General features: G+C 36.7%; 1 protein-coding gene across 2 annotated transcripts; it reads right to left on the reverse strand.

Annotated features, from left to right (window-relative positions):
• Nucleotides 1–762: 762 nt before the first annotated feature.
• LOC140891499 (peptidyl-prolyl cis-trans isomerase CYP22) lies at nucleotides 763–24691 on the reverse strand. Of its 2 annotated transcripts, XM_073300021.1 has the most exons (8): nucleotides 24479–24691; nucleotides 22621–22644; nucleotides 6396–6483; nucleotides 5819–5911; nucleotides 1940–1972; nucleotides 1568–1624; nucleotides 1297–1355; nucleotides 763–1158 (listed from the first exon to the last, which is right to left on the reverse strand). In XM_073300021.1, exons 1-7 carry the CDS (start codon nucleotides 24646–24648, stop codon nucleotides 1305–1307), a joined length of 516 nt encoding a protein of 171 aa, XP_073156122.1. In that variant the 5' UTR covers nucleotides 24649–24691; the 3' UTR covers nucleotides 763–1158; nucleotides 1297–1304. The 2 variants fall into 2 exon arrangements, with proteins under 2 accessions (XP_073156122.1, XP_073156121.1); XM_073300020.1 differs by lacking the exon at nucleotides 1297–1355.
• Between the last annotated feature and the right edge of the window lie 1756 nt (nucleotides 24692–26447).

Here is a 26447-nt window from a genome sequence, read left to right on the forward strand (position 1 = left end):
CAGTTGTATGCTATCATCATTGAGCTAATTCGGGATCGGGTTGTAACAGGAATTCTTCAGGCATCACTGGTTTGTCATTTGCATTTCAATCTTTGTTGCAAGAGTTGTTAGTAACTCTATCTATCATTTGGCATCGTCTTTTATTTTCCAGGCTGGCCTACTTCAAGTAATATTAGATGGAGGTCCACAACTTTTATCCACTTCAGCTGATGCAACTGGAAGAAGACTTGGATGTTGATACACTATTTGTGTATTTTGAGATTTCCTTGTTTTTCCTTCATACTATTTCAATCTGGCCTTTGTAAATTACTGGTTTTTCACCAGTTAATGAGAATGACTATAAACTCGCTTTCATTATACTAAAGTGCTTGTAGCTGCATTTTTGTTCAAACTTATATCGCATCCTACATTTTTTTTTTCATTAAAAGAGGGTAAAAAAATCAAGTAGCATGCGTTCGCCGAGTTATAAATCTACATGGCTAGGTACAAGGGAAGTGTCTTGGTAGGGTCAAACTGACTGAGGACTCGAGATCTACCGGTGAGAAAGAACCGCGGGGTGGCAGGGGTAAACTTGGTGCTGATACGAAGACCCTTATAAGGATACTGTGCCACAAGAAGGATTCAGAGGCTTCTCAATTCCACGATAAACAGAACAAAATCCCGAAGTCTACGCCTAGTCATGTGTAGATGACATAAGAAAGTGTTTTTCTTTGGTCGGAAAAAATCACACAGCATTGATGTTTTCTCAGATGACTCCGAATCTGATTCAACATCTTTTCTTTTCTTTTCTTTTTTCCATTTTTTTTCCGCTTTCTTCAGATGTATAACCTCGGATTGGGAGGAATTTTACAGGACTTCAAATCATTCATGAGTTGATTTTATATGAGCAAATCCTAGTGAATCAATCTCATGTCACGAGCAATTAAGATGTAATTGGTGATGCGTTAGCCAAGAGAAGCAAAGAGAATGCTATTTCACAACCGAAGTATCACAGCTGTGTTCATGAACTATACTATGAGTCTACCGTTGGTTCAATGTCGCATACTACTACATCTCTCCACACTCGGAAATAACGCAGGTGAGCTTCGGCCGGTTGTTGGCTCCAGTTGCTACATTCTCTATCTTTCTTACAGTCAAAAGGCCGTCTCCGAGCACACGCTGTGTAGAAAAATGACATCTCAGAAAACAATAGTCATCTGGCTTCTAAAATGCAGACACCTAATTTACTCGAGGAAGAGGGAAAGCGGGAAAGAAGATTATTGATTTCAACAAGTAGTAAAAAGCTATTAGCTAGACCTTTCAAATCAAATTTTCCACATTTCCAACCCAAAAAAAATACAAACACCCAGCAGAACCTGTAGACAAAAACGATCGGAATATATAAATTACCAAAAACGATAATTGAGAGAGGTAATTTTGTCTGGCTCTTGAGTTGAGAGCATAATAATTTACATGTTCTCAAAACCATTATATCGAGGAACTAAGTGCATTGCTGGGAAGCATATCTTTCTTTTTCTTTTTTTTTTTAAATGAAGTTGAGGAACCAACGCAACATTATAATACATACCCCAAAGACGACGTGTTTGTTGTCGAGCCAGTCACATTTGGCACATGTGATGAAAAACTGCCATACCAAAAATGTGCACCATAAGAAACAACAGAAAATGTCACAGGGCCCAAAAAAAAGCAGCTAAAGCGGTAATTCTCCTCCAACAAAATTTGAGGTTAGATTCGCAAGTTCATTTTCATTAATGAAATTTGAGGTTTGATATTTATGCATTCATTTAAAATACACACGTAAAGTTACATGAAGTTCATTTGCATAGAAACCACAAGTTGTTTTATACAGTTCTACTTCTTTCAGGTACTAATAATATTTTGAAGTTTCTTCGGAGCAGATTTTATACGGTAAAATTGTAAAATAAATTTGATTTGTTACCTGACACCCATTAGAATTTGGTCCACTGTTTGCCTGTCAAAACATTAGCACAATATGTTTAGAGCTAACTAAAGCAAGAATTTCACTACTGTAAAACTTGACATCGTCAAATTCCAGCATGTTTGAATAAAAAGACCAGAGATCGCTCATTTAAAAGTCATGAAACAAGCATTGGACTATAAATATTGTTAGGAGAGGCATCTTCACTCTCACAAAACCAGTCCCTCTTACTGTTAAAAGCCATGAACAAGCATCCGGTATTCGAGTTTTCATAAGCTTGAGTTGAAGAACCTCCTAACCTATTATTGGTATATATAGATCTAGGTATTTCCGAGGTATAATCTACATGTCTCAATATTGAATTTGGTATATCTGAAGTAGATACCTAGGTTGAGTTTTATATGGAGAATTTGTGACCGAGTGAATTTGTGATATTCTTCCTAGATCTATAGTATCTGAAATAGAGTAGTCGTCGGATATACTACTATTAAAATAATTTTTTCTATCAAAAGAAAGCTTGACTCTTCCGTCTAGGTATTGGGTTATTCATTAAGATGGGTGTTGGGTTCCAACGTTTCTTCTGGTTCAGGTTTTGCAACACATTCTATAATTCATTCTTCTAGAAGTGTGATATCTTTCCATTGAATGGGTTTAGGGATCACCGTATTAGATCTTCATCTGTTTGTAGTAAAAGAGTTTTTACCTTTCTTGGAATTTTAGGTTTGTCAAGAAGGCTGAAAATCATGGCTTTGTATGGATCCTAATTTTACCTTTATACTACAGGAATTTGCCAATTGTCAATTCATCTGTCAAAGTCTTCTATAACTATTTCTTTTTACAGCCTTCTTTTAAGGACCTACTACCCAGACCTTCTTAGACAAACACTCGAGACAACCTAAATTTCTAGACCCAAATTTTATAACTCTGAAATCAAAGATCTATAAGAACTACTCCCAGGGCTCTGATACCAGAGACTGCCATATATATATTGTGGGATAATCCAAAATGTGGTATAGATAACACCACATCAAATCACATGCAACCTCAGTTATAGGGAAGTGCAGAAGTGACCAGCAACATTTGAGTACATGAGATAACGCACCGCATAAACTTATACGATCAGATTTACAACGTACATACGACTTAAGTGTAAAAAGAACGCTTTCTTTGAGATGAAGAGCCAATCTCTTCACTATAGTGCATGTCCCTTGCCCTCGTTACCAATCTATGTCTCAATAAAGATCCAATAGACATTTTTCTTTTCCTTTAGTTTTTTGTTGGTGTCAGACTATTATGGACGTCAGTCGTTGGTGGAGGCATGCTTCAATTCGACAGATTCGAATGACTGCGCATAAGTTGCTCCAACACTAGACGTGGTGAACAACGCGAATGAGAAATAAATAATGAGAATTTTTCGGTTGAACCAGCAAAATATAATAATTGAGAAAAAGTAATATATGTAAAACATTTGCAAAATCTTGATATCCTCAAATAATGAGATAAAGTGAAAGGTGGAGAATTGTCGAGGACCAAATTTATCATATCAACTTGCATTCTCGTCTCAATGGCATTTTTGGTATCTAATAAAATTAGCAAATCAGTCTACAATTGCATAGATGCCAATTAAGTTAACAAAAACGAAAATTAAAACTAAAAATGAAGAAAAACTCAATAATTAAATGCTATGTCTCGAAACTTACAGCCCAGAATATTTTGGAAGGATATCGCTATGTAGTTGAGAATAGGTTTAAACGGGTTGGAACCGTCTCAGAATCTCCATAATCCATGGCAATGGTCATGAACCCACAAAAGTTTTTGTTCTTCATAGTAAACGACATATCCTTTGCTATTGAAATTGAATTACAAATCTTGAGAATTGACAATTTTCGATGCCTGGAAAAACGAATATCTTACCCTTCCTAACTGTTCCTTTTCTTCCACCGTGGGCTGCCAAACACCATTCTTTGTATTTAATAGTCACGGACAGCCCATGGTGGAAAACAAACTTTTTATATTCATAATTTTAAAATTAAAAAATCTAAAACTAATGCAAATGACAGTTTTGCAGTAAACTCCACCATGGATAGTAGACAACCTTCTTTTCGTTTTTCCTTTTTTTAGTTAAGCTCGTGTTCTCTTATTCAATAAAATGGGACTTGAAGTCACTGACCAAACATGTGAGTTAGACGAATTTGAAAGAAATAATTTTCAAAGGGTAAGTCTTTGTGAGGGGGTATTAATGAGACAGTCTCACGGATTAGTTTATTGGGACGTATCTTCCACCCAACCCAACCCATGAAAAAGTATCATTTTTTATGTTAAAAATATTATTTTTCAGTGTAAATATGGATATGGTTGACCCGTCTGATGAATAATATCCGTGAGACTGGCTCACAATAGACATACTTTTTAAAATTATTTGTCTTTCAAATTACTGAAAATAGTATGTTTGGTATACGACCTCAAGTCTCATTTTATTAAATAAGATAACATGACCTTGAGTAAAAAAAAAAAAGAAAAAAAGAAAGTCCTCCACGGCCTATAGGGGCGCCCGCTATTCATGGAGTAGTACTGTAAAGCTCCACCACTTGCACTAGTTTTAAATTTTAAAAAAAAAATTAATAAAAAAATAACCTGGGAAAACAAGGAATTTCGTAGGAAGAGCAAGATATCAATTTTTTGATAAATAAAAAATTGACATCTTCCCAAAGTTTGTAATGCAACTTCAATAACACAGAATCTCTCATTAATTTAAAAAACAAGAATTCTTGTGACGCCATTGCAATTGCTGCATGTGGAGATGCTAAAAGGGCTCCTACCAATGTTGAAGTTGCAAATGATCTACTCCTACTGCGACTAATGTTGGGCCCTCAATAATCCCCACCTGCCACATCTCTCCTTATTTCACAAAATTAGGATTTTACAAATATTCTACACCCATTGTGTTTCCGCAACTACTGTATTTTGTTGTCCCAACCGAAAATTCTCGCTCGTCGTTCCTTGTTTCTGCTACTCAACGCGTTGAAGCAACATAAATGAGGGAAAAGCAGAAATTCTCGCAAGCATTTCCTCGAACATAATGATTTAATTAATTTAAAATAAATTGGTCAAACATATTACATATGTGCGGAGGTACGATATTAGTATTTAAGGTTCTTCATCATAACAAAAAGAAAAAATAAATGCAAGAAGAAAAGCAGAAATTCTCACAACTTTTTCCTCGAACACATTATACGAGGGAAAGAAAATGAAAACAAATAAAGGGAAAAGTTTTTAACCACCAACGAAGCCATATATGATCACAATAGGGGCAGCTGTCAAAAACTTGTCAAAAGACAACTCATCAAAATAAATCTTAAATTCACTCTAACATCAAATGGATTCAAGACTCCTATGCCAAGTACATAAAAGTCAACAAAAATCTCCATTTTATAAGTAGGTGACTTTTAAAATAAGTGCAAAATTTACGGGGAGAAAAACCTATTTTCATGGACGATTGATAAACCATGGGTTCAAAACTACAATTGCTACCAAAAGCTTTCAAAATTTTAAAGATCGGAGTTCTAAAACCAAAAATTTCTCAATAATCATTAAGCAGAAGCACGCGAATGTTACCAATAATCTATTCAGCTGTGCACAAACAGATTGCATGTGTAAGAGCACATTTATTCATCCAAAACTTGTAATTACCTTGTGATAAGAGATGGAATAAATTGAAATCTAAAGCACTAGAAAACTAACATGAGTTTATAAAAAAAAATACTAGTTCACAAACATCAAGTTAAACATAAATACTTTGAAGTTTGTTTAAATTATCTTGCGGCAGCAACCATAATTATGAAAAGACCATAAACTCTATTGAAAGCTAAAACAGCATACCATCGATAGTAGACCGGGTCCAGTGTGCTTAGCGATAAAATTTTCATCATCAAGCTTACTTCCATAAATAGATACACATCCACTACCATCACCCTGCCAAGGAAGCTTATATAAGACAATAATATCAACTAAAAAATGCAGTTCATGGTAGTGCTATGATTATTCTAATGGCATACCATATAAAGTCCGATATTTAAGGCATTAACTGCCAACTCAAATAAACGATCTTCAGGTCTCTAAAGTGGTCCAACCACACAGATACGCATGTGATGATTGAAATGAATTATTTGACTCGCCATTCATAAGCAGGTAGAACCTAGAGTTAAAAAAGAGGAAGCCTCACATACATAGGTCCCTTACGAACACATGGGATAGTGGCTAACTTCTAGACAGATAATTCCATTACAAACAACACAACAGCAGAAAGTTCTAAACATTCTAAATACAGAAATCAAGAGAGTATGCTCCGCTTCTAATAATTTTATTTATAAGGAAGCTCTCGATAATGCAATAACTTCTTCACCACAAAAGACAAACCCAATGAAATGACGGAGAAAGGAGAGAAATGGTGAATAACCTTTAAAAAATCACCAGCTTGTATCATAAAATCCTTGATCACTCGGTGGAACTGGCAACCCTTATAACCCACAGGTAGTCCAGCTTTCCTGTAAGTATAAAGCAACAAAAGATATAAGCCAACAACTTTTCAGCATCAAATAGATGATTGGCTTAGACTTTAGAATGAAGAAGACCAGTGGCAAAGCAACATCAGGGAATGGTTTTCTTCAAACCAAACATGTATGGACAAAAGACTATGAACTACAGGCTTGGTTCATGTGCATGTAAAGCTGAAGTCACATTATCAATATATAGATAATAGATATAGATGAAAAGTCAAAACTTTATGTCCAAAAGAGATCACAGAGCAACTACATCACATGGAGGTACCTATATACTTTACTGTTGAATAGAATATTGTTGGAGATATTTTGTAGATATATCAAATATTGTAATTATATTCTAATTGTAAATATTCCTTAGTTGACTTATCATTATTGGAAAGTAGAATTAGCAGGATTTTGATGTATCAATTAGAGATTCTCTTGATTAGGATTTTCCTTAGTTAGGTACCTCTGTATATGGTCGAGTGTGTATATATTCTGTACAAAGTTTCATAATTAATAAAGCAAGAATATTTCATTCAACTCTTGTTTCATGGTATCAGAGCCAGCAATTCTGGTGCATCGTTGATTTTTTTTTTTCAACTCTTGTTTCATGGTATCAGAGCCAGCAATTCTGGTGCATCGTTGAATTTTTTTTTTCAAAAAAAAAAAATTTTTCGAAGATGACATCCGACGCATCATCATCTGTTGAAAACCTAAAAACACCAACCAAAGCCACCACCCCATCGTTTGATAGCCATTCTCTGCAAATCACACAGCACAAACTAAATGGATTGAACTTTTGTGAATGGTTTCAGTCGGTGATTCTTGTCGTCAAGGGAAGAGGAAAAATTGGCTATTTGACAGGAGCCATGCCAGCTCCTTCAACAACCGCAGCCAACTATGGCACTTGGGAGATTGATAATTCAATCGTTATGGCTTGGCTTATAAACTCTATGGAACCTAATATTGGACGTACGTATCTATTCTACAAGACTGCCAAGGAGATTTGGGACGCGGTCCAAGAAATCTATTCCGATCTCGAAAACACATCTCAATGTTTCGAAATTCGATCGAAGCTCCGCAACACCAAACAAGGAGGCCTTACGGTCACTGAATATTACAATTCTCTTGTGGAATTATGGCAGGAAATTGATTTATTTTACGATGTTGGATGGGTGTGCTCTACAGATGCTGAAAAATACAACAAATTGCTTGAAAAAGAGCGTACATTTGATTTCTTGCATGGGTTGACTCCGGATTTGGATGAAGTGCGTGGAAGACTGCTTGGTGTAAAGCCCTTTCCCACACTCCGTGAATCCTTTGCTGAAGTTCGACGCGAAGAAAGCCGAAAACGTGTTATGTTGCATACCTCCAAACCAGAGACGAACTCCTTGGAGATACAGGGCTCTGCCCTTGCAACCAATAAACAAGACAGTTGGCGAAATAATCAACAAGACCGGATACGGTGTGATTACTGTCAAAAACCAAATCACACTCGTGACACTTGTTGGGACTTGCACGGAAAGCCGGCTGATTGGAAGCCAAAGAAACTACGCAGGCCCCTGAGATCCGCCCATATGGCTGAATCGGATTCAAGCACACAGGCTGGACTCGAGGAAATGCTGAGACAATTCCTCATCCACACCAAAACTTCAACCGAGGTTGCTGGTTCAAACTCTAAACCTTCTGCTGCAGCAATGGCACAAACAGGTACTGTTACTCATGGTTTTTTCTCAAAGTCGCAGCAGCCTTATTGTTGGATCGTAGACACTGGGGCTTCTGATCATATGACTGGAAATTTGGATGTACTTGAAGATTTTACCAAGTGCAATAACATAATAAATGTGTGGGTTGCGGATGGAAAAATATCCCCTGCCATGGGTCAGGGCACGGTTTGCTTACCACATATGATTCTGAATTCAGTTCTATTTGTGCCAACCTTGCAATGTAATCTGCTTTCAGTCAGCAAGTTAACATTAGATATGAATTGTTCTGTGACTTTCTTCTCCTCTCATTGTGAATTTCAGGACCGTTCTTCGGGGAAGATTATTGGCATTGCTGAAAAGAAAAATGGTATTTACTACCTTTCTACCATTGCGCCAGTTCCTTCACCTCGTAAGAGGACTTTGTCAGCTGTTTCTAGTTCTGATATTTTGTTATGGCACAAGCGTTTAGGACATCCTAGTTTTTCTTACATGCAGATTTTGTATCCAAATCTTTTATCAATAAAGAAAAAACTTTGTTTCAGTGTGAGAATTGTGTCCTTGCAAAACAGTCACGAGTAAGTCATCCCCCTCACACATACAAACCCTCACCTTTCCAGTTAATTCACAGTGATGTCTGGGGTCCTTCTCGTACCGTTAATTTGACTAGAACTCAATGGTTCATAACATTCATTGATGACCATACCAGAGTTTGTTGGGTGTACTTGATAAAAGATAAATCTGAGGCATTTCATTGGTTCACACAATTTCATAAACTTGTCCTAAATCCGAACTGATAATGGGCGGGAATATTTTTCACATGAATTCTGTAAATATTTGGGGGATCACGGAATACATCATCAAAGTTCTTGTGTCGAAACACCTCAACAAAATGGGGTTGCCGAGAGAAAGAACAGTCATTTGTTAGAAGTAGCCCGGTCTCTAATGTTCACAAGTTGTGTTCCAAATTCTTATTGGGGGGAGGCAATTCTTACTTCAAACTATTTAATTAATCGCTTACCCTCCAAGACGCTTCAATTCAGAACACCATTGAGTACTCTAGTTGATCACTTCCCACATGTCAACATATTTAATTCCTTGTCACCAAAGGTGTTTGGATGCACAGTATACGCCCACAACAAACAACCCAACCGCAACAAACTCGACCCTCGGGCGTTTAAGTGTGTCTTTGTGGGGTATTCTCCTACCCAAAAGGGATACAAATGCTACTCGCCTCTTCTGAAAAAAAATTTTGTTACGTGTAACGTGACCTTTTTTGAAAATATAATGTTCTATCCCTATACTCGTCTCCAAGGGGAGAATCTTGATGAAGACGGTCATTGGGATCCCACTGTGTCACTTCCTATCTCAGAAAATCTATCACTTCCCATAACACATGATGTCGAACCTGCAAATGCCCATGTCTCTACACCACTTGCCCATTCGAATCCAAGTCTAAGACTTCTGGAACCACTTCATACCTATAGTCGAAGGACAAAAGCTCCTCAGCAAAACCAATCATTGAACCAAGGAGGATCGGATCCTGTTATGAACAATGACTTGGAGTTACCAATTGCACATCGAAAAGGGGTAAGAACATGCACTAAACATCCTATCTCAAACTTTATATCTTGCTCAAAGTTGTCGCCTACTTTTAAAGCTTTTACAGCAAAGCTTGATGGTGTTAAAATTCCAAGAGATATTTATGAGGCTTTGAAGGATCCAAAGTGGAAGGATGTTGTGCAAGAAGAAATGAGAGCATTACTTGATAGCGGAACTTGGGAAGTGGTCGACTTACCAAAGGATAAGAAAGTGGTAGGAAGTAAATGGGTTTTTACGGTGAAATACAAGACAGATGGAGAAGAAAAAAGGTATAAGGCTCGTTTAGTGGCTCAAGGCTTTACACAAACATATGGAATTGATTACGAAGAAACATTTGCTCCGGTGGCAAAACTCAACTCTATTCGAGTCCTATTGTCTTTAGCAGCTAATCTAGATTGGGAACTACACCAACTAGATGTGAAGAATGCTTTCTTGAATGGAAATCTTGATGAAGAAGTGTATATGAAGATTCCACCAGGATTTGAGTTGGAACAAGAACTGGGCAAAGTGTGTCGATTAAAGAAATCACCATATGGTTTGAAGCAATCTCCACGTGCATGGTTTACTAAGTTCAGCTCAACCCTCATGCGACTAGGGAATATTCAAGGCAAGGCTGACCACACTGTCTTCATCAAGAAAGGTGAAGGTGACAAGACATCAATTTTAATTGTGTATGTTGATGATATCATAATCACATGAGATGATATCGTTGAAATTCAGAAGCTCAAGGAGAAATTAAAGGAAGAATTTCAGATTAAAGATTTAGGATCTTTGAAGTACTTTCTAGGCATGGAAGTTGCTAGAAGTAAAGAAAACATCTTCATTTCTCAAAGGAAATACATCATTGAGCTACTGGAAGAAACCGGGAAATTGGGATGCAAACCAGTAGGAACCCCTTTTGAAAGAAATTGGAAGAGCAAGATCAAAGATGATGAACCTCATGTGGACAAAGGAAGATACCAACGACTGGTTGGTAGGCTGATTTATTTGTCTCTTACACGACCTGACATTACATATGTTGTGAGTGTGGTGAGCCAGTACATGCATTCACCTACTCAAAGACATCTAGAGGCTGTAAATCATATTTTGAGATACTTGAAGGGAACTCCTGGAAGAGGTCTAATAATGAGAACAGAAGTATTGAAGGATATGTTGATGCTGATTGGGCAGGAAGTGAAGATTGCAAATCGACCTCAGGATATTGCACCAAACTGTGGGGCAACTTGGTCACATGGAGGAGTAAAAAACAGACAGTTGTGGCAAGGAGTAGTGCTGAAGCAGAGTTTCGGGCTATTGCTAAAGGAGTATGTGAAGTCATATGGCTTGAAAGACTCATGCAAGACTTGCAAATCCCTATTCTGAAACCTATCAAGTTGCATAATGACAGCAAATCTGCCATTAGCATTGTGAAGAATCAAGTTCAACATGATAGAATGAAACATGTAAGAATAGATCGAAGCTTCATCAAGAATGAAATTGAGGAAGGAGGAATCACTTTATGTTACATATCTACGCTTGAACAAGAAGCAGACATCCTCACGAAAGGTCTCACTAAGCCAAATCATGAAAGCTTACTTATCAAGCTTGGAATGAAAAATATTTATTCCTAAGCTTGAGGGGGAGTGTTGGAGATATTTTGTAGATATATCAAATATATTGTAATTATATTCTAATTGTAAATATTCCTTAGTTGACTTATCATTATTGGAAAGTAGAATTAGCAGGATTTTGATGTATCAATTAGAGATTCTCTTGATTAGGATTTTCCTTAGTTAGGTGCCTCTGTATATGGTCGAGTGTGTATATATTCTGTACAAAGTTTCATAATTAATAAAGCAAGAATATTTCATTCAACTCTTGTTTCAAATATTGTTGATTTTATAGAATACTCTGTAGTTAAAATAGGACCAGATTTTAGGGATTTGATTATTCTTTTACTTATGTACGGATTTGTTGTTTTCGTTTTTTAGGTTCTCCTTGTAGATTCTATTTAAGAGTTTTGTAATCAGTTATAAGGCAATAAGCCCATCCTTTTCCATGGGCGGACCCATGTAGGGTCTAGGGGGGCCCGCACCTCTCTCCCCCCCCCCCCCCTTTTCTCATTTTTTTATAAATTATTATTGTATATTTGTATCGTTTAATTCAATAATAGGCGGCCCTCGAACACCCCGCCTTAGTCTAAGGCGGTCTCTGCAGGCGAACCAAGGCCATCCGGCGGCGGAGGCGGGCAAGCAGGCGGCGGAGGCGGTGGTGGACAAGAAGGCGGTCGAGGCGGTCAATGATTTTAAAATACCAATCATCTATAAAAACAAATAATTTTAAAAATCAGTCAAAGTCAATCAATTTTAAAAACCTTAGATATACCAAAAACAATTCTCACTCTCTTTTGAATTTATTTTTGGTTTCAAATGTCCTCCACCATTAGCCACCACCTCCCTCAAACCGGCTCCATCTACCCTCCGCCATCTACCACCACCTTAATTATCTTGTTAGTTTGCATTTATATATTTATTTGCACTTTGTCTACATTGTATATATTGTATGAAGCTTCTTTAGGCATAAACATTATTTAATTACATATATTACACAAAAAAATTTGACTATTTGTAATTACATAGCATGATTATACATAACTGCCTATTAAAAATTGCTAAAAAAATTCAACCGCCTAGGCGGCCGAGGCAGTAGGCGGTCACAGACCGCCCCTGCCACCGCCTCCCGCCATTTACAACATTGCGTTTAGCAAATTATTAAATAATTATATCATGAATTATTATGAATTGATGATAATGTTATAATTTTTCTGGTCGTCTTTTAGTTGATATATAAATTACGCATTCGCAATTTTCTATGAATTGTATCCAATAACAGAGCCAAATTTTTATTTCTACCCGAACGAAAATTTTCTAAGTTCTCTATTTTTTATGCGTTGAACTTGTATCTTTTATTTTTAGGGACACTAAAAAAGTGGAATAAATTTAATGTATAAAAAATAAAAAATAGGAAAAAAAACTGTCACCCAAGCAACCACTAGGTGGAGCAACACATGGTCGCGCCCTTGATCGCGTCCCCAGAACAAAATTTCTGGGTCCGCCCCCGTCCTATATCTTGTTTTTTGGCCTCCGCCGCTCAACACATCGCATTTTTTTGCCTGTGACTGCACTGCCTTTGTTGCCCAGCCTGCGTATCTCATCCCTTCTCCTTTGACACCTCGGCCCTTAGCCCTAGCCTTTGCTCACCATGTCGGGAACTGAATCTGGGTCTTGATCTCCTTCTGTGCACCGAACAAAAGCCGCCGAAACTCGAGTCCCGTTCTCTGACCAGCACTCGGTCCAGTGTTCTAAATGGCGGTCGAGGCGGCCGCCTAGGCGGTGCCTAAGCGGTAGGCGGCCCTCGACCGCCACGCCTCGACATGAGGCGGTCGTTTCAGGCGGCCCAAGCTGCGAGGCGGTTGAGGCAGCCAAAGCTTTTTAAATTGAGTCAAGGTCCATAGTCAACTAATTTTAAATTCTAGTCAAAAGTCAATACATTTTAAAATCCTAGTCAAAGTTTATATATTTTAAAACCCTAGATCTTGACTCATTTCAAAAACACTAGCCATTTTTTTTTCATTTTTGCTCTCCCACCCTCCACCACACACCTCAGCCGCCTGCCGCTGCCCACCACCCATAAAAATGCTTTAAAAAAATTCAACCGCCTAGGCGGCTAAGGCGGTAGGCGGTCACGGACCGCACCGCCACCGCCTCCCGCCATTTACAACACTGACTCGGTCCAAATTACAACTATTAGACTGAATGGGGAGAACTTTCTGCGCTGGTCTCAATCTGTAAGGATGTATATCCGTGGTAGAGGGGAAATCGGCTACCTGACTGGAGAAAAATAGGAACCAAAGTCCGATGATTCTTCATACGCCACCTGGGATGCAGAAAACTCGATGGTCGTGACATGGCTGGTCAATTCAATGGTTGAAGAAATCAGTGTCAATTATATGTGTTATCATACAGCTAAAGAACTTTGGGACAATGTAAACCAAATGTATTCCGATTTGGGAAATCAGTCCCAAGTCTATGAACTGACGCTGAAGCTTGGACAGATTCGTCAAGGTGAAGATAATGTTAGAAAATATTTTAATTCCTTAAAACATTTGTGGCAAGATCTTGATTATTCAGCAGCTATGAGTGGAAATCACCCGAGAATGGCAAACACTACAAGAAAATGGTAGAAGACAATCGGATTTTCACATTCCTTATTGGGCTAAATGCTGAATTTGATGAAGTGCGAGGCAGGACCATTGGAAGTCAACCGCTGCCATCAATTGGTGAGGTTTTTTCTGAAGTTCAACGAGAGGAAAGTCGCAGACTTGTAATGCTTGGAAAGTATCAACTGGAGCTGTAAATATGGAGACTTCTGCCCTTGTTACATGTGAGGCTAATGCAGGTCAGAAAAGAGATGAAAACCCTTCTATTTACTGTGATGTCTGTGAAAAGCTTTATCACACTCATGAAACTTGCTGGAAATTTATGGTAAACCAGCAAATCGGGAAAGTAAGCAAAAGGGCTGATTCAATCGAAACCCAACAGCTCATGAAGCAGTGGTTCATCCCTTCAACAGAGAACAAGTGGATTATCTTCTGAAACTATCGAGATCCAATTCATCATCTGGTAGTCCTAATGCTTCTTTGGCTCAAACATGTAACCACTTTAAAGCCTATACTTGCCGTTCCAAATCTCTTGGTGCTCCTTGGATAATTGATTCAGGAGCATCTGATCACATGACAAATTGTCCCCATTTTTTTCAATCATATTCACCTTGTTATGGTTCTAAAAAGGTTAGGACAACTAATGGTTCTTATTCCTCCATAGCAGGCACAGGTTTAGTTCAGCTGTCCAATGCTATCAGTCTTAAATCCGTTCTTCATGTTCCTAAGCTCACTTGCAACCTTTTGTCAGACAGTAAATTGTCCAAGAATCCTAATTGCCTTGCCAATTTTTTTTAATCTCACTGTAAATTTTAGGAACAGAGCTCGGGGAAAATGATTGGCAGTGCTAAGTTGATAGATGACCTCTATTACTTTGACAATGACATTTCAAACAATAAAACAGCTCAAGGGTTGATTAGTACTAGTTCTAACTCTGCTAGAGGACAAATTATGTTATGGCATCTTAGATTAGGACACCCGAGTTTTCCTTTTCTAAATAAACTATTTCCTACTTTGTTTAAAGGATTAAATTTTTCATCTTTCTATTGTGAGAGTTGTTTTTTTATCAAAAAGTCATCGTACTACTTATCTCCTTAGACCATATCAAGCATCAAACCCATTTTATCTAATCCATAGTGATGTTTGGAGTCCTTCTAGGGTGACAACAATTTCTGGAAAAATATGGTTTGTGACTTTTATTGATGATCACACCCCTGTTTGTGTTGGGTATACTTGATGAATGACAAATCATAGGTTGAAAATTTGTTCAAAGATTTTTATATGATGACTGAAAATCAATTTCAAAAAAAATTGGGATCCTTCATAATGACAATGGCACTGAATACTTAAAAGGAATTTTAGGGAGTTTTTTAAAAGAAAAGGGAATTCTTCACCAATCCACATATGTTGACACTCCTCAACAAAATGGAATTGCTGAGAGAAAGAATAAACATTTGCTTTAAGTTTATCGTGCCTTTTATGTTTTCTACGAATGTTCCCAAGTATTTGTGGGGAGATGCGGTTTTAACAGCTTCATATTTGATTAATAGAATGGCTACTCGTGTCCTTCACCATGTGACACCTCTGAATTGTCTAAAATCATTTTTTCTAAACACTCTTATTTATTCTAACCTTCCTTTGAAAGTATTTGGTTGCACTGTTATTGTTCATCTCTACCTAGCAGATTTAGGTCTAAATTGGATCCTCGTGCGGGCAAGTGTATTTTTGTTGGTTATGCTTCGCATAAAAAGGGTTCCAAATGCTTCAACCCCATAACAAGAAAATATTTTTTCAGTATGGACCTTACTTTCGTTGAATCTCAGCCTTAATCCTTATTTTCAAAAAAAAATTATTCAGGGGGAGAAAGATGGTGAACAAAATTTTTGGTAGACTTCTCCCACAGATTCTCTACCCATACCTATTGTCTCACATGCAAGTAACTTGAATGTTGAGATTTTTGGCCAAGAAATGATATTCTAGAAACAAGAAAACTTGTTCCTAGTTCTCAGCAACAATCAAATCCTGAGCATCTAGTTTATAGCAGGAAAAAGACTTGTCAAAGAAATAAAGAGCCTATTGTTGCAACCGAACATGGCCAATCAGAGGACCCGATTAATGACTCACTGAACATTCAACGTACAACCAACACCCGATTGCCAAATACCTATCATAGGATAAACTTTGCCCTAATCATAAAACTTTTACTTCAAATATATCTCAGTTCTTTGTTCCAAGAAATATTCAGGAAGCACTAGATGATCAAAATTGGAAATCGGCAATGTTGGAAGAAATGAATGCACTTGATAAAAATAAAACATGGGAGATCATTGACTTGCCCAAAGAAAAAAGTACTGTTGGATGTAGATGGTTGTTCAATATTAAGTGTAAAGCAGATGGAAGTGTGGAGCGATACAAGACGTCTTGAGGCAAAGGGCATTACGCAAACTTACGACATTGACTATCAGGAGACTTTCCCTTCTGTAGCAAAAATAGATTCTATTCGAGTCTTAACTGCGGTTCTTGGAGAAGAGAGTCGTCAAAGGAACAAGATAGGTTGGCAACGTCGAAGCAAGTAGAGGCTTTACCGATGACGAGAGGAAGATTAACGGAGCCTGACTCCAGTGGGAGCCACAGATATGGTAGATTCAAGTCAAGAAGTAATAAGAAGAATATTTACTACTTTAAATGTGGCGGTAAAGGGCACTTCAAAAGAGATTGTACGAAGAGCATCGAAAAGGGATCTCAAGAAAATGTGGTCAGTAATTCAGGAAGTGGTGAAATACTATTCAGCGAAGCAGCAACAGTTAGGGATGTAAATGAGACGAACAGTTCACGAACTGTTCGGGTCTCGGCTCGTTAAAAGCTCGTTCGAGCTCGTTTAATGAGGCTCGTTAAGGCAAACGAACCAAGCTCGAGCTTTACAATATTCGGCTCGTTAGCTCGCGAACATGCTCGTTAACAGGCTCGTTAACAAGCTCGTAAGTCATCTCTTAGACGAAAAAATAATAGTATTGATATTTAATTTATAAATTTACACTTTACTTATGAAAAATATTGAAAAATCTATAAAAATTAATTTATTAGAATAAAATTACAAATTTTAATAATAATATTATATTTTTTCAAATATATAATTTAGTTTTTAATTAATTTAATGAATATTTAAATTTATAGTCTAAATATATTAAGCTCGTTTAGGCTCGATAAAAGCTCGAATAAGCTCGTGAGCCATGAATATATTCGTTAAATAAGCTCAGGCTCGGCTCTTTTATAAATGAACCGAGCTTGAACATTCAAAAGTTCGGCTTGGCTCGTTTACATCCCTAGCAACAGTTGCGAAAGGCGGACACAAATTTTGTGATGCATGGATTATGGATTCAGGAGCGACGTGGCACATGACGTCAAGGAGAGAATGGTTCGATCATTATGAACCAATCTCAGGAGGATCTGTATTCATGGGAAATGATCATGCCTTGAAAATCGCTGGGATCGGTACCATTAAAATCAAAATGTTTGATGGTACTATTCGCACCATACAGAAGGTACGACATGTGAAGGGCCTGACAAAGAATTTTTTGTCTTTGGGGCAATTGGATGATATTGGGTGCAAAACCCGTATCGAGAAAGGGATCATGAAGATTGTGAAAGGCGCGCTTGTGGTTATGAAGGCGGAAAAGGTTGCTGCAGATCTGTATGTACTGATGGGAGAAACACACAAAGAGGCGGAACTAGCTGTTGCATCAATTGGTTCGGGAGAAGAATCAACAGTGTTGTGGCATAGAAAGCTTGGGCATATGTCAGAACGAGGAATGAAGATTCTCTCTGAACGAAAGCTGTTGCCGGGGCTTACAAAAGTGACTTTACCCTTTTGTGAGCATTGTGTTATCAGTAAACAACACAGATTAATGTTTGGCACATTTACTGCCAAAAGCAAAGGCATATTGGAGCTGATTCATTCTGATGTTTGGCAAGCACCGGTGGTATCCCTAGGAGGAGCGAGATATTTTGTCACGTTTATTGATAATTTCTCTAGGAAATGTTGGGTGTATCCAATCAAGAAGAAGTCAGATGTTTTTGAAGTCTTCAAAGTTTTCAAAGCGCGAGTTGAACTTGATTCTGACAAGAAAATCAAGTGTTTGAGGACTGACAATGGAGGAGAATATACCAGTGATGAGTTTGATGCATTTTGTCAGCACGAGAGCATCAAAACACAGTTCACAACGGCTTATGCGCCTCAACAGAATGGAGTGGCAGAGCGGATGAACAGAACTTTGTTGGACAGAACAAGGGCCATGTTGAGTACTGCGGGTCTACCAAAGTCATTTTGGGCAGAAGCAGTCAAAACCGCTTCTTATATCATCAATCGTTCTCCTTCAGTGGCGATTGATTTGAAGACTCCGATGGAGGTGTGGACTGGCAAGCCAGCTTATTATTATCGGTTACATACATTTGGAAGTCCGGTGTACGTTATGTACAATGAACAAGAAAGATCGAAGTTGGATTCCAAATCCAGAAAGTGCATCTTCTTGGGCTATGCTGATGGAGTAAAGGGGTTTCGCTTGTGGGATCCCACTGTCCACAAGCTTATCATCGGCAGAGATGTTATCTTCGAGGAAGATAAAGTGAAGGGAGACAAAGACACACTGAATTCAGAAACTACTATCATTCAGGTAGAAAATAAGACAGACGAAGATCAAGTTTCTTGTGAAGCAGTACCAGAGTACGAGGTACAAGAACCTGTTGAGTCAAAAGTTTCCAAAGTGAGGCAGTCAACTCGAGAGAGAAGACCACCAGGTTGGCTTTCAGATTATGTCACTGAAAGCAACATTGCATATTGTCTATTAACAGAGGATGGTGAGCCATCGAGTTTCCATGAGGCTACTCAAAGCTCGGATGTGTCCCTGTGGATAACAGCGATGCAGGAAGAATTGGAAGCATTGGACAGGAACAAAACTTGGGATCTTATTACACTACCACTACCACGAGGGAGGAAAGCTATCGGTAACAGATGGGTCTAAAAGATCAAACGTGATGGCAATAACCAAGTGGAGCGGTATCGTGCGAGATTGGTTGTCAAAGGGTACGCTCAGAAAGAAGGTATTGACTTCAATGAGATATTTTCTCCTGTGGTTCGAATTTCAATAGTCAGGGTAGTATTGGCATTGTGTGCGGTGTTTGACCTACATCTAGAACAGCTAGATGTGAAAACGACATTTCTTCATGGCGATCTTGAAGAAGAAATTTATATGCTCCAGCCAGAAGGTTTTGCAGAAAAAGGCAAAGAGAACTTGGTTTGCAGGTTGAACAAATCTCTGTACGGTCTTAAACAGGCGCCGAGGTGTTGGTACAAGAGATTTGATTCATATATCATGAGCCTTGGAGACAACAGACTCAGTGCAGACCCTTGTACATATTTCAAGAGGTCTGGTGATGAAGATTATATCATTTGCTGTTGTACGTGGACGACATGTTGGTAGCAGGCCCCAACAAAGATCGGGTCCAAGAATTGAAGGCACGGTTGGCTAGGGAATTTGATATGAAGGACTTGGGACAAGTAAACAAGATTCTAGGGATGCAAGTTCCCCGAGACAGAAGCAACAGGAAGATTTGGCTTTCCCAGAAAAATTATTTGAAGAAAGTCTTGCAGCGCTTCAACATGCAAGATAGTAAGCCAGTTACAACCCCTCTTCCTATTAACTTCAAGTTATCTTCTGAGATGTGTCCTAGCAGTGAAGCAGAGAAAATGAAGATGTCTCAAGTACCGTATAGATCAGCAGTGGGGAATTTGATGTTCGCTATGATTTGTACAAGACCAGACATTGCACAAGCAGTGGGAGCAGTCAGTCGGTATATGGCAAATCCTGGACAGGAGCATTGGAGCACGGTTAAGAGGATCCTTAGATACATTAAGGGTACCTCGGATGCTGCATTATGTTTTAGAGGATCAGATTTTACATTCAGGGGCTATGTGGATTCAGACTACGCAGGTGATCCAGATAAAAAAAAATCTACTACTGGTTATGTGTTTACAGTTGCAGGAGGTGCAGTCAGCTGGGTTTCAAAACTGCAAACAGTTGTGGCATTATCTACAACGGAGACAGAATACATGACAGCTACTCAAGCTTGCAAGGAGGCAATATGGATTAAAAGGTTATTGGAGGAGCTTGGACACAAACAAAAAAATATTCCTCTGTTTTGAGACAGTCAATATCTTGCACATTGCAAGGAATCCAGCCTTTCATTCCAGGACTAAACATATTGGAGTACAATTTCACTTTGTACGGGAAGTAGTAGAGGAAGGAAGTGTGGATATGTAGAATATCCATACAAAGGATAACATAGCTGATATTCTGACCAAGCCAGTGAGCACATACAAGTTCGAATGGTGTAGATCCTCAAGTGGCCTAGCAGGAACGTAAGCAGCGGGAATGGCAAGATTGAAAGGATGCGTGGAGATGTGTTAGATTTTCAATCAAATCTCCAAATGGGAGAAATGTTGGTTTGAATTGTCAAATGGAGTAAGCTGGCAGAATTAATTGGTGGGTGGCAGCAAGTGTTTGAAAATGAGACAACACTCATTACACTTGTCCGTACGACAACAAAAGAAAATTCTATTGAGTATTTTCACCCGCCCGAGCGCCCGCCACCGCCGCCTTGACTGCCTTGCCGCCCGCCTCGCCAGCCGGACAGCTTGGGGCCGCCTGATGCCAAGGAGGGGCGGTCGAGGGCCGCCTACCGCCTAGGCGGCCACCTCGACCGCCATATAGAACACTGCTCCTTGAAGAATTAAAAGTGATTGTTTCTTCTCCTATCAAGGTTTATTGTGATAACAAGGCTGCCATTTCAATTGAACATAATCCCAGTTTTTCACGATAGAACGAAACATGTTGAAGTTGGCAAACACTTTATCAAGGAAAAGCTTGATAGTGGTATGATTTTTATTCCCTACATCTCTACCAAGGAACAAGTTGCTGACATCTTGACCAAAGGATTACACAAAGGGCAGTTCAAAGTGTTAAGGAGCAAGCTAGCTATGGATGATATCTACAAGCCAGCTTAAGGGGAGTGTCGAATAGATATTGTTTATTGTATAGAAGATTATGTAGTTAAAATAGGACCATATTTAAGGGATTTGATTACTCCTTTAATTATGTACAGATTTGTTGTTTTCCTTTTTTAGGTTCTCCTTGTAGACTCTATTTAAGAGTTTTGTAATCGGTTATAATACTCAAGGCAGTATTAACCTTTTTCTACTTTTACACTTGTAAAGAAAAAAACTGATGGTTTTACATATTGAAGACTTATTTTAACAAATGTTTTAAAAAGCGCTAGGCGGTAGGCGGGCGGCGACCCACTGCCTAACCCCTAGACGGGGACTAAACGGTTTTTTCTTAAAACTTAAATAATAAATAACTTGAAATATTCATTAGTTTTACTACAAAATATAATTATTATATCTTATGTTTTTCAGTTTTTGTATGAAAATCTTATAAAATTTTAACAATAATAATAATAATAATAACAACAACAACAACAACAACAATATAAATATTAATAGATATCAAGTCTTAATATGTAATATGAGATTTAATTTTTTACTTGACTTTTTTTTATGCGCTTCTTTTTTCTTTCTGTGTTTGTTTCTCGCTTCGCTTTTCTCTTTTAGTTTTTTATTTTTAATTTTTTTTTAATAAAAAATAGTAACTGCCCGCCTAGGCGGATTTCTGTCAGCCCGTTGTCAAAAGTGCAAGGCGCATTAAAGCGCTCAAGTGTCTTCGGGCAAAGTGAAGCGCACGCTTTATGGAAGTAAAGCGCAATAAAAAATTATTCTTAAAAAATAAAATAAAAATCACTTTTTAAATAAAATTTATGAAACATAAGACATCACATTTGAAATCATCATAATCTTCATCTTTTGAATATCAAATATTAAAATGCAGAGGTCAAATGACAAGATGACACAATGGCAGAGGCGTTGAAGAGGAAAGGCAATGTGATGTCGGGGTTTCTATGTTTTTTTTAGGGTAAATAGAGGGTAAATTGCACTTTAAAAGGCAATTTCACCTCTCTCAAAAAAAAAATTTGAAAAAAAGCTGTTTTTCTCCGAAGCGCAAAAAAAGCGCAAAAGGCGCAAAAAAGCGCACGACTTCTATAATTTGAAGCACACTGAAGTGCAGGCATTGCGCCTCGTTGCGCTTTGCGCTTAAAGCGAGGGCTTCTGCGCTTTTGACAACTATGTGTCAGCCTAGGCGGCGCCCAAGCACTTCTGCGCTTTTGACAACTATGTGTCAGCCTAGGCGGCGCCCAAGCCGCCTAGGCGGGAGATTAGGCGGGCAACGCCTAGAGGCATAGCCTAGCAAGAAAGCGAGGCGGTGGGCAACCGCAGCGGGTCTAGGCGGCGCCTTTTAGAACACTGATTTTAACCATAGATCACTCATTTAAAAGCCATAAACAAGCATTTGACTAAAATATTGTAAGTACTTAGCTACAAGAATCGTGATATGTTATATGCAAAGGCGAACAACATTCCACAAGGAGTCAAGGACAAGTAACATAAATAATAAAGGAAGACAATCCAGATAAAAAGATTTATGAACACATGAAAATAAGAATATGAACTTAGAGAGCCTAAACCTGTACTCGCCTGTGCAGAACTGCCTGGGAAAAAGAACAAAAAACACAGTTGTCAAAAAGTGGAATTAAACCATGCAAGGAGACAACAATAGCATATCATAAAGGGGCAAAAAAGAAAAAAATAATAATAATTCCAGCAACATCATGCAATTTTCAAACGGATTTAAGCCAACCATCTGGCAACAAAATGATAGGATCATATGAGATTTATGTCAAGGAAAACAAAGAAATTGGATCAATGAAGTTATGTGATGCAAAAATGTGTTAATGTTCTCTTCAGTTATGGGAGCAAACGAAAGCTCTTACAACTTTGCTAATACATTCGAAATCAGCAAAAATATCAATATCAAAATCATAAAACAACTATGTTCAAGTAGTTTGAACTCTTTTTTCCCTCTAATTTCATTAATAATATCCAATAGTCATTTCATAGTTGTTAAGGGCGCAAGGCGCACTAAGGCGCAAAGGGGTCCTGGAGCCTGAGGCGCGCGCCTTATCAAAACAAGGCGCATTATTAATTTTTCAGAAAAATATATTTATTTAATGTTATTATATGACAATACAGCTATTATTGAAGTAATTAAACTAAGAAAAAATATATCATACCACGAAAATCTTTCATTCTTCGCATATTTTTGTGTTACTTTTAGTTTTCTAATATAGAATACTGAGATTTTATTTTTAGTATGACGTGTGTATTAAGAAATCTGCTATTCCTAGCAGACTTTTTCTTTAGTTTTAATTTTCTATTTTACCATAATAAGTGTATGGATTTTCTCTACTAGTTTGCCAATCAATCAATTTAGATTCTAGTTTAACACAGATTGACAATTTAGATCCTAGTTTATAGTTGTTATTTATCTATAAATGTAATTTTCAAATATTTTGGGAAATAGAACCTCAATTAGATGTTCTTTAAATTAAAAATTAAAAATTAAAAATTAAAAATTAAAAATTAAAAATTAAAAATTAAAAAAAAAGGAAAATATATGACTTTCCTTAGCCCATTTATTTTATTCTAGGGTTTGGTAGGCTCGCAGAGGGGTCGCCTGGTGGCACCTCTTGCCTTAATGCGAGAGGCGCTCGCCTTTAACAACTATGAGTCATTTCATTGCTCATATTTACAAAATGTTGCAATTGATAGGTTTTTGGACTTCCGTAAGTGTGGCAAACAACATTTTGTTCAAGCGCAAGTAGACCCTCAAACCTGAGGGTGGGGCAACCCTCATGGCCTTCCTCTTTCACACCCTCTCTCAAGCACCATTCCCAAGCACTAGCACTAAAGACGGAAACTTTTGCCAATAAGCTCATTCTATTTGATTCCAGGCTATGTTCTACCCAAATGCCAAATTGTCTGTATGAGAAACTAATTAGACGAGGCGAGGGTTGGGGCATGAAACAGAGGGATTCAAACCGCAAAAAGGAGGAAAGAAACCCATCAAACAACATCCAAACTTTAGCCAAATAAAAAGAAAATTTTGCTTATTAAATATTGTGTTATTTCAGAGATAAAAAATAAATTATGAAAAAGGGCAGTGGTCAGTAAAACTTCAAACAGAAAATTAAATGTTTCATTTTTATTTGAATAAACATGGAAATGTGAGAACGTTGGTTTACTAAATCAAAGTTTTTAATTAAGCCTCATCCATAACACGCTTGTAAGTCACACATTCACAATACACACATATGAATATATATCTTTCGTAGTCCACTCTAGAATTCTCGACCTTAGAATCAATTTAAGAGCTTCCCAAAAGACAAAAATATGAAATCTATAAATGAATATTTTACATGGATTTGAATTCATATATTTCAATAACATTAAGGGGGATGATTAGAATTTTATTGATGACGCTACCTGAAATTTTCTGCTGTTTTGGGGACGATATCAGCAAAAAGCTCCATCTTGATTCGGCCAGCGGGGATGTTTCCGATGGTGACATCGAAGAATACTATAGGGTTTTTAGGGTTTGGCGGCCTCTGATGCCACTCCACTCCCGCTCCTCCGCCAATCGCTCCAGACGCCATCTTTGTGGTTCAAAATTTTACCGTCAAATTCTCTTGTTGAAAGATTCCCAGTTTTTAGCAAGTAAATGGGATAATTCTTATTTTATAGTTTTAATTTTTCTTGGAAAAAACAAACGATACTAATTTAAAAATATTAAAATCTATAGGCTGCTTTTACCTATGAATAAATCATATTAGGATTATTAAAATGATTTTGAAAGATTTAAAATAATGATGGATAAACAATAACATGTTTACTTCGAGTTATTAATTTTGGGATTGAAATACTGATTGAATGATGAAAGACAGTTTACCCCCACTTATGATATACAATCTTATGCTTGATTTTGTATTCATATAATTTGGATTGATTTATTTTTGACTAATTAAATTATTATTGATTCACACGAAGGCATTTTCATTTATCAAAATTATTAAGTATAAAAATATGTATTTTTTCAAAAATAATAAAATTGATAAATTGAGTTATAAATAAATAAAAAAAAAAGAGACCGAAAGAAATTGGGAGGGAAACAAAATAATTGAAGGAGGGTAGATTAGGATTTATATGTATTTTTTTTCACAAATATGGGTTAAGATGTGTTATCCCTTGTGTAATTAAGGATGTCTAATATCATGAATTAGGGTTGAATGACGGGCCTTGAATTTTGAGATATTTGATTTTTTTTTTGCGAGTAAACAATGGATGAAGTTGGATTAATAAGCTTATTCTATTGTTATCAAGCCAAGTAAACACACCCATAATGTATACAAATCTGTGTATATATATATATATTATGAGTAGTGTTATTTACACTCCATTTTTTTGTTAATTACACTTCATCTTTAATATTTATATTAAAAATTGACAATGATACCCTTTAAATGATTGGTTTTATTTTTAGTAAATCCTTAATGATTTCAATGTGAAGTTCCTAAAATAATTATCAAGAATGTTAATTACTCAAAAAATTATGGTTAAATTAGTTAATCATTAAACGCAAAAGTTAAAAAAAAAATTAAAACTAATTGTTATTGTTAATTTATATATGTTAATAAAAAAAATATTGACGGTGTTTATCAAATTTTTGTAACAAATGATGTTCCGTTTTTACTTTTTAAATTTTTATTACATATCTTTGTAATTTTTTTATTATATCTTAAAAAATTAAAAAAAATTAATTAAGCATAATATCTTCAAAAAAAGTACTAATGTGTAAAAAAATTTATTTTTCAAATGTCATAATAGTCATAGTCAATATATTTGTGTATTTAAAATTTTAATTTAAAAAATAAAAACAAAAATAAAAAATAACAAATATTAGTATTTATCTACATAACGTAAATAAAATTCAAATGATATCTTTATACTACAAAATCAAGTTTTTAATCACCAACGGATATATTACAAAATATAAAATATATAAAATAACATAGAAATCTTAGTTTTATCTTATGTTAAGACAATGTGTATAATATATCGAATTTAAATAAAAGTTTGGTAGATTCAAAAAATAAATAAAAAAAAAAAAAATTTGGCAAATCAAAATTTTTTACATCCTTATTTCATATATTTTTGTGAAAAAAAATTGTTTAATATTTTGTATAACCAGAGTAACATTTGGGATCAATTATAAATAATTTATGATCAAACTAAATTATTTTCTTATTTTATTTATATATGATAAAATATTATTAAAAACTTTTAAAAATTTTAAACTTTAAGTTGTTGACATATAAAGTTATTAATTTGATGGTTTTAAGGTCAAAAAATATTTTATTATATAAGAAAAGATCTTATAAGGATAATCATGTCTAAT

The sequence above is a fragment of the Henckelia pumila genome, chromosome 3 (assembly GCF_033568475.1).
Source record: "Henckelia pumila isolate YLH828 chromosome 3, ASM3356847v2, whole genome shotgun sequence".
Lineage (NCBI taxonomy): Eukaryota > Viridiplantae > Streptophyta > Magnoliopsida > Lamiales > Gesneriaceae > Henckelia > Henckelia pumila.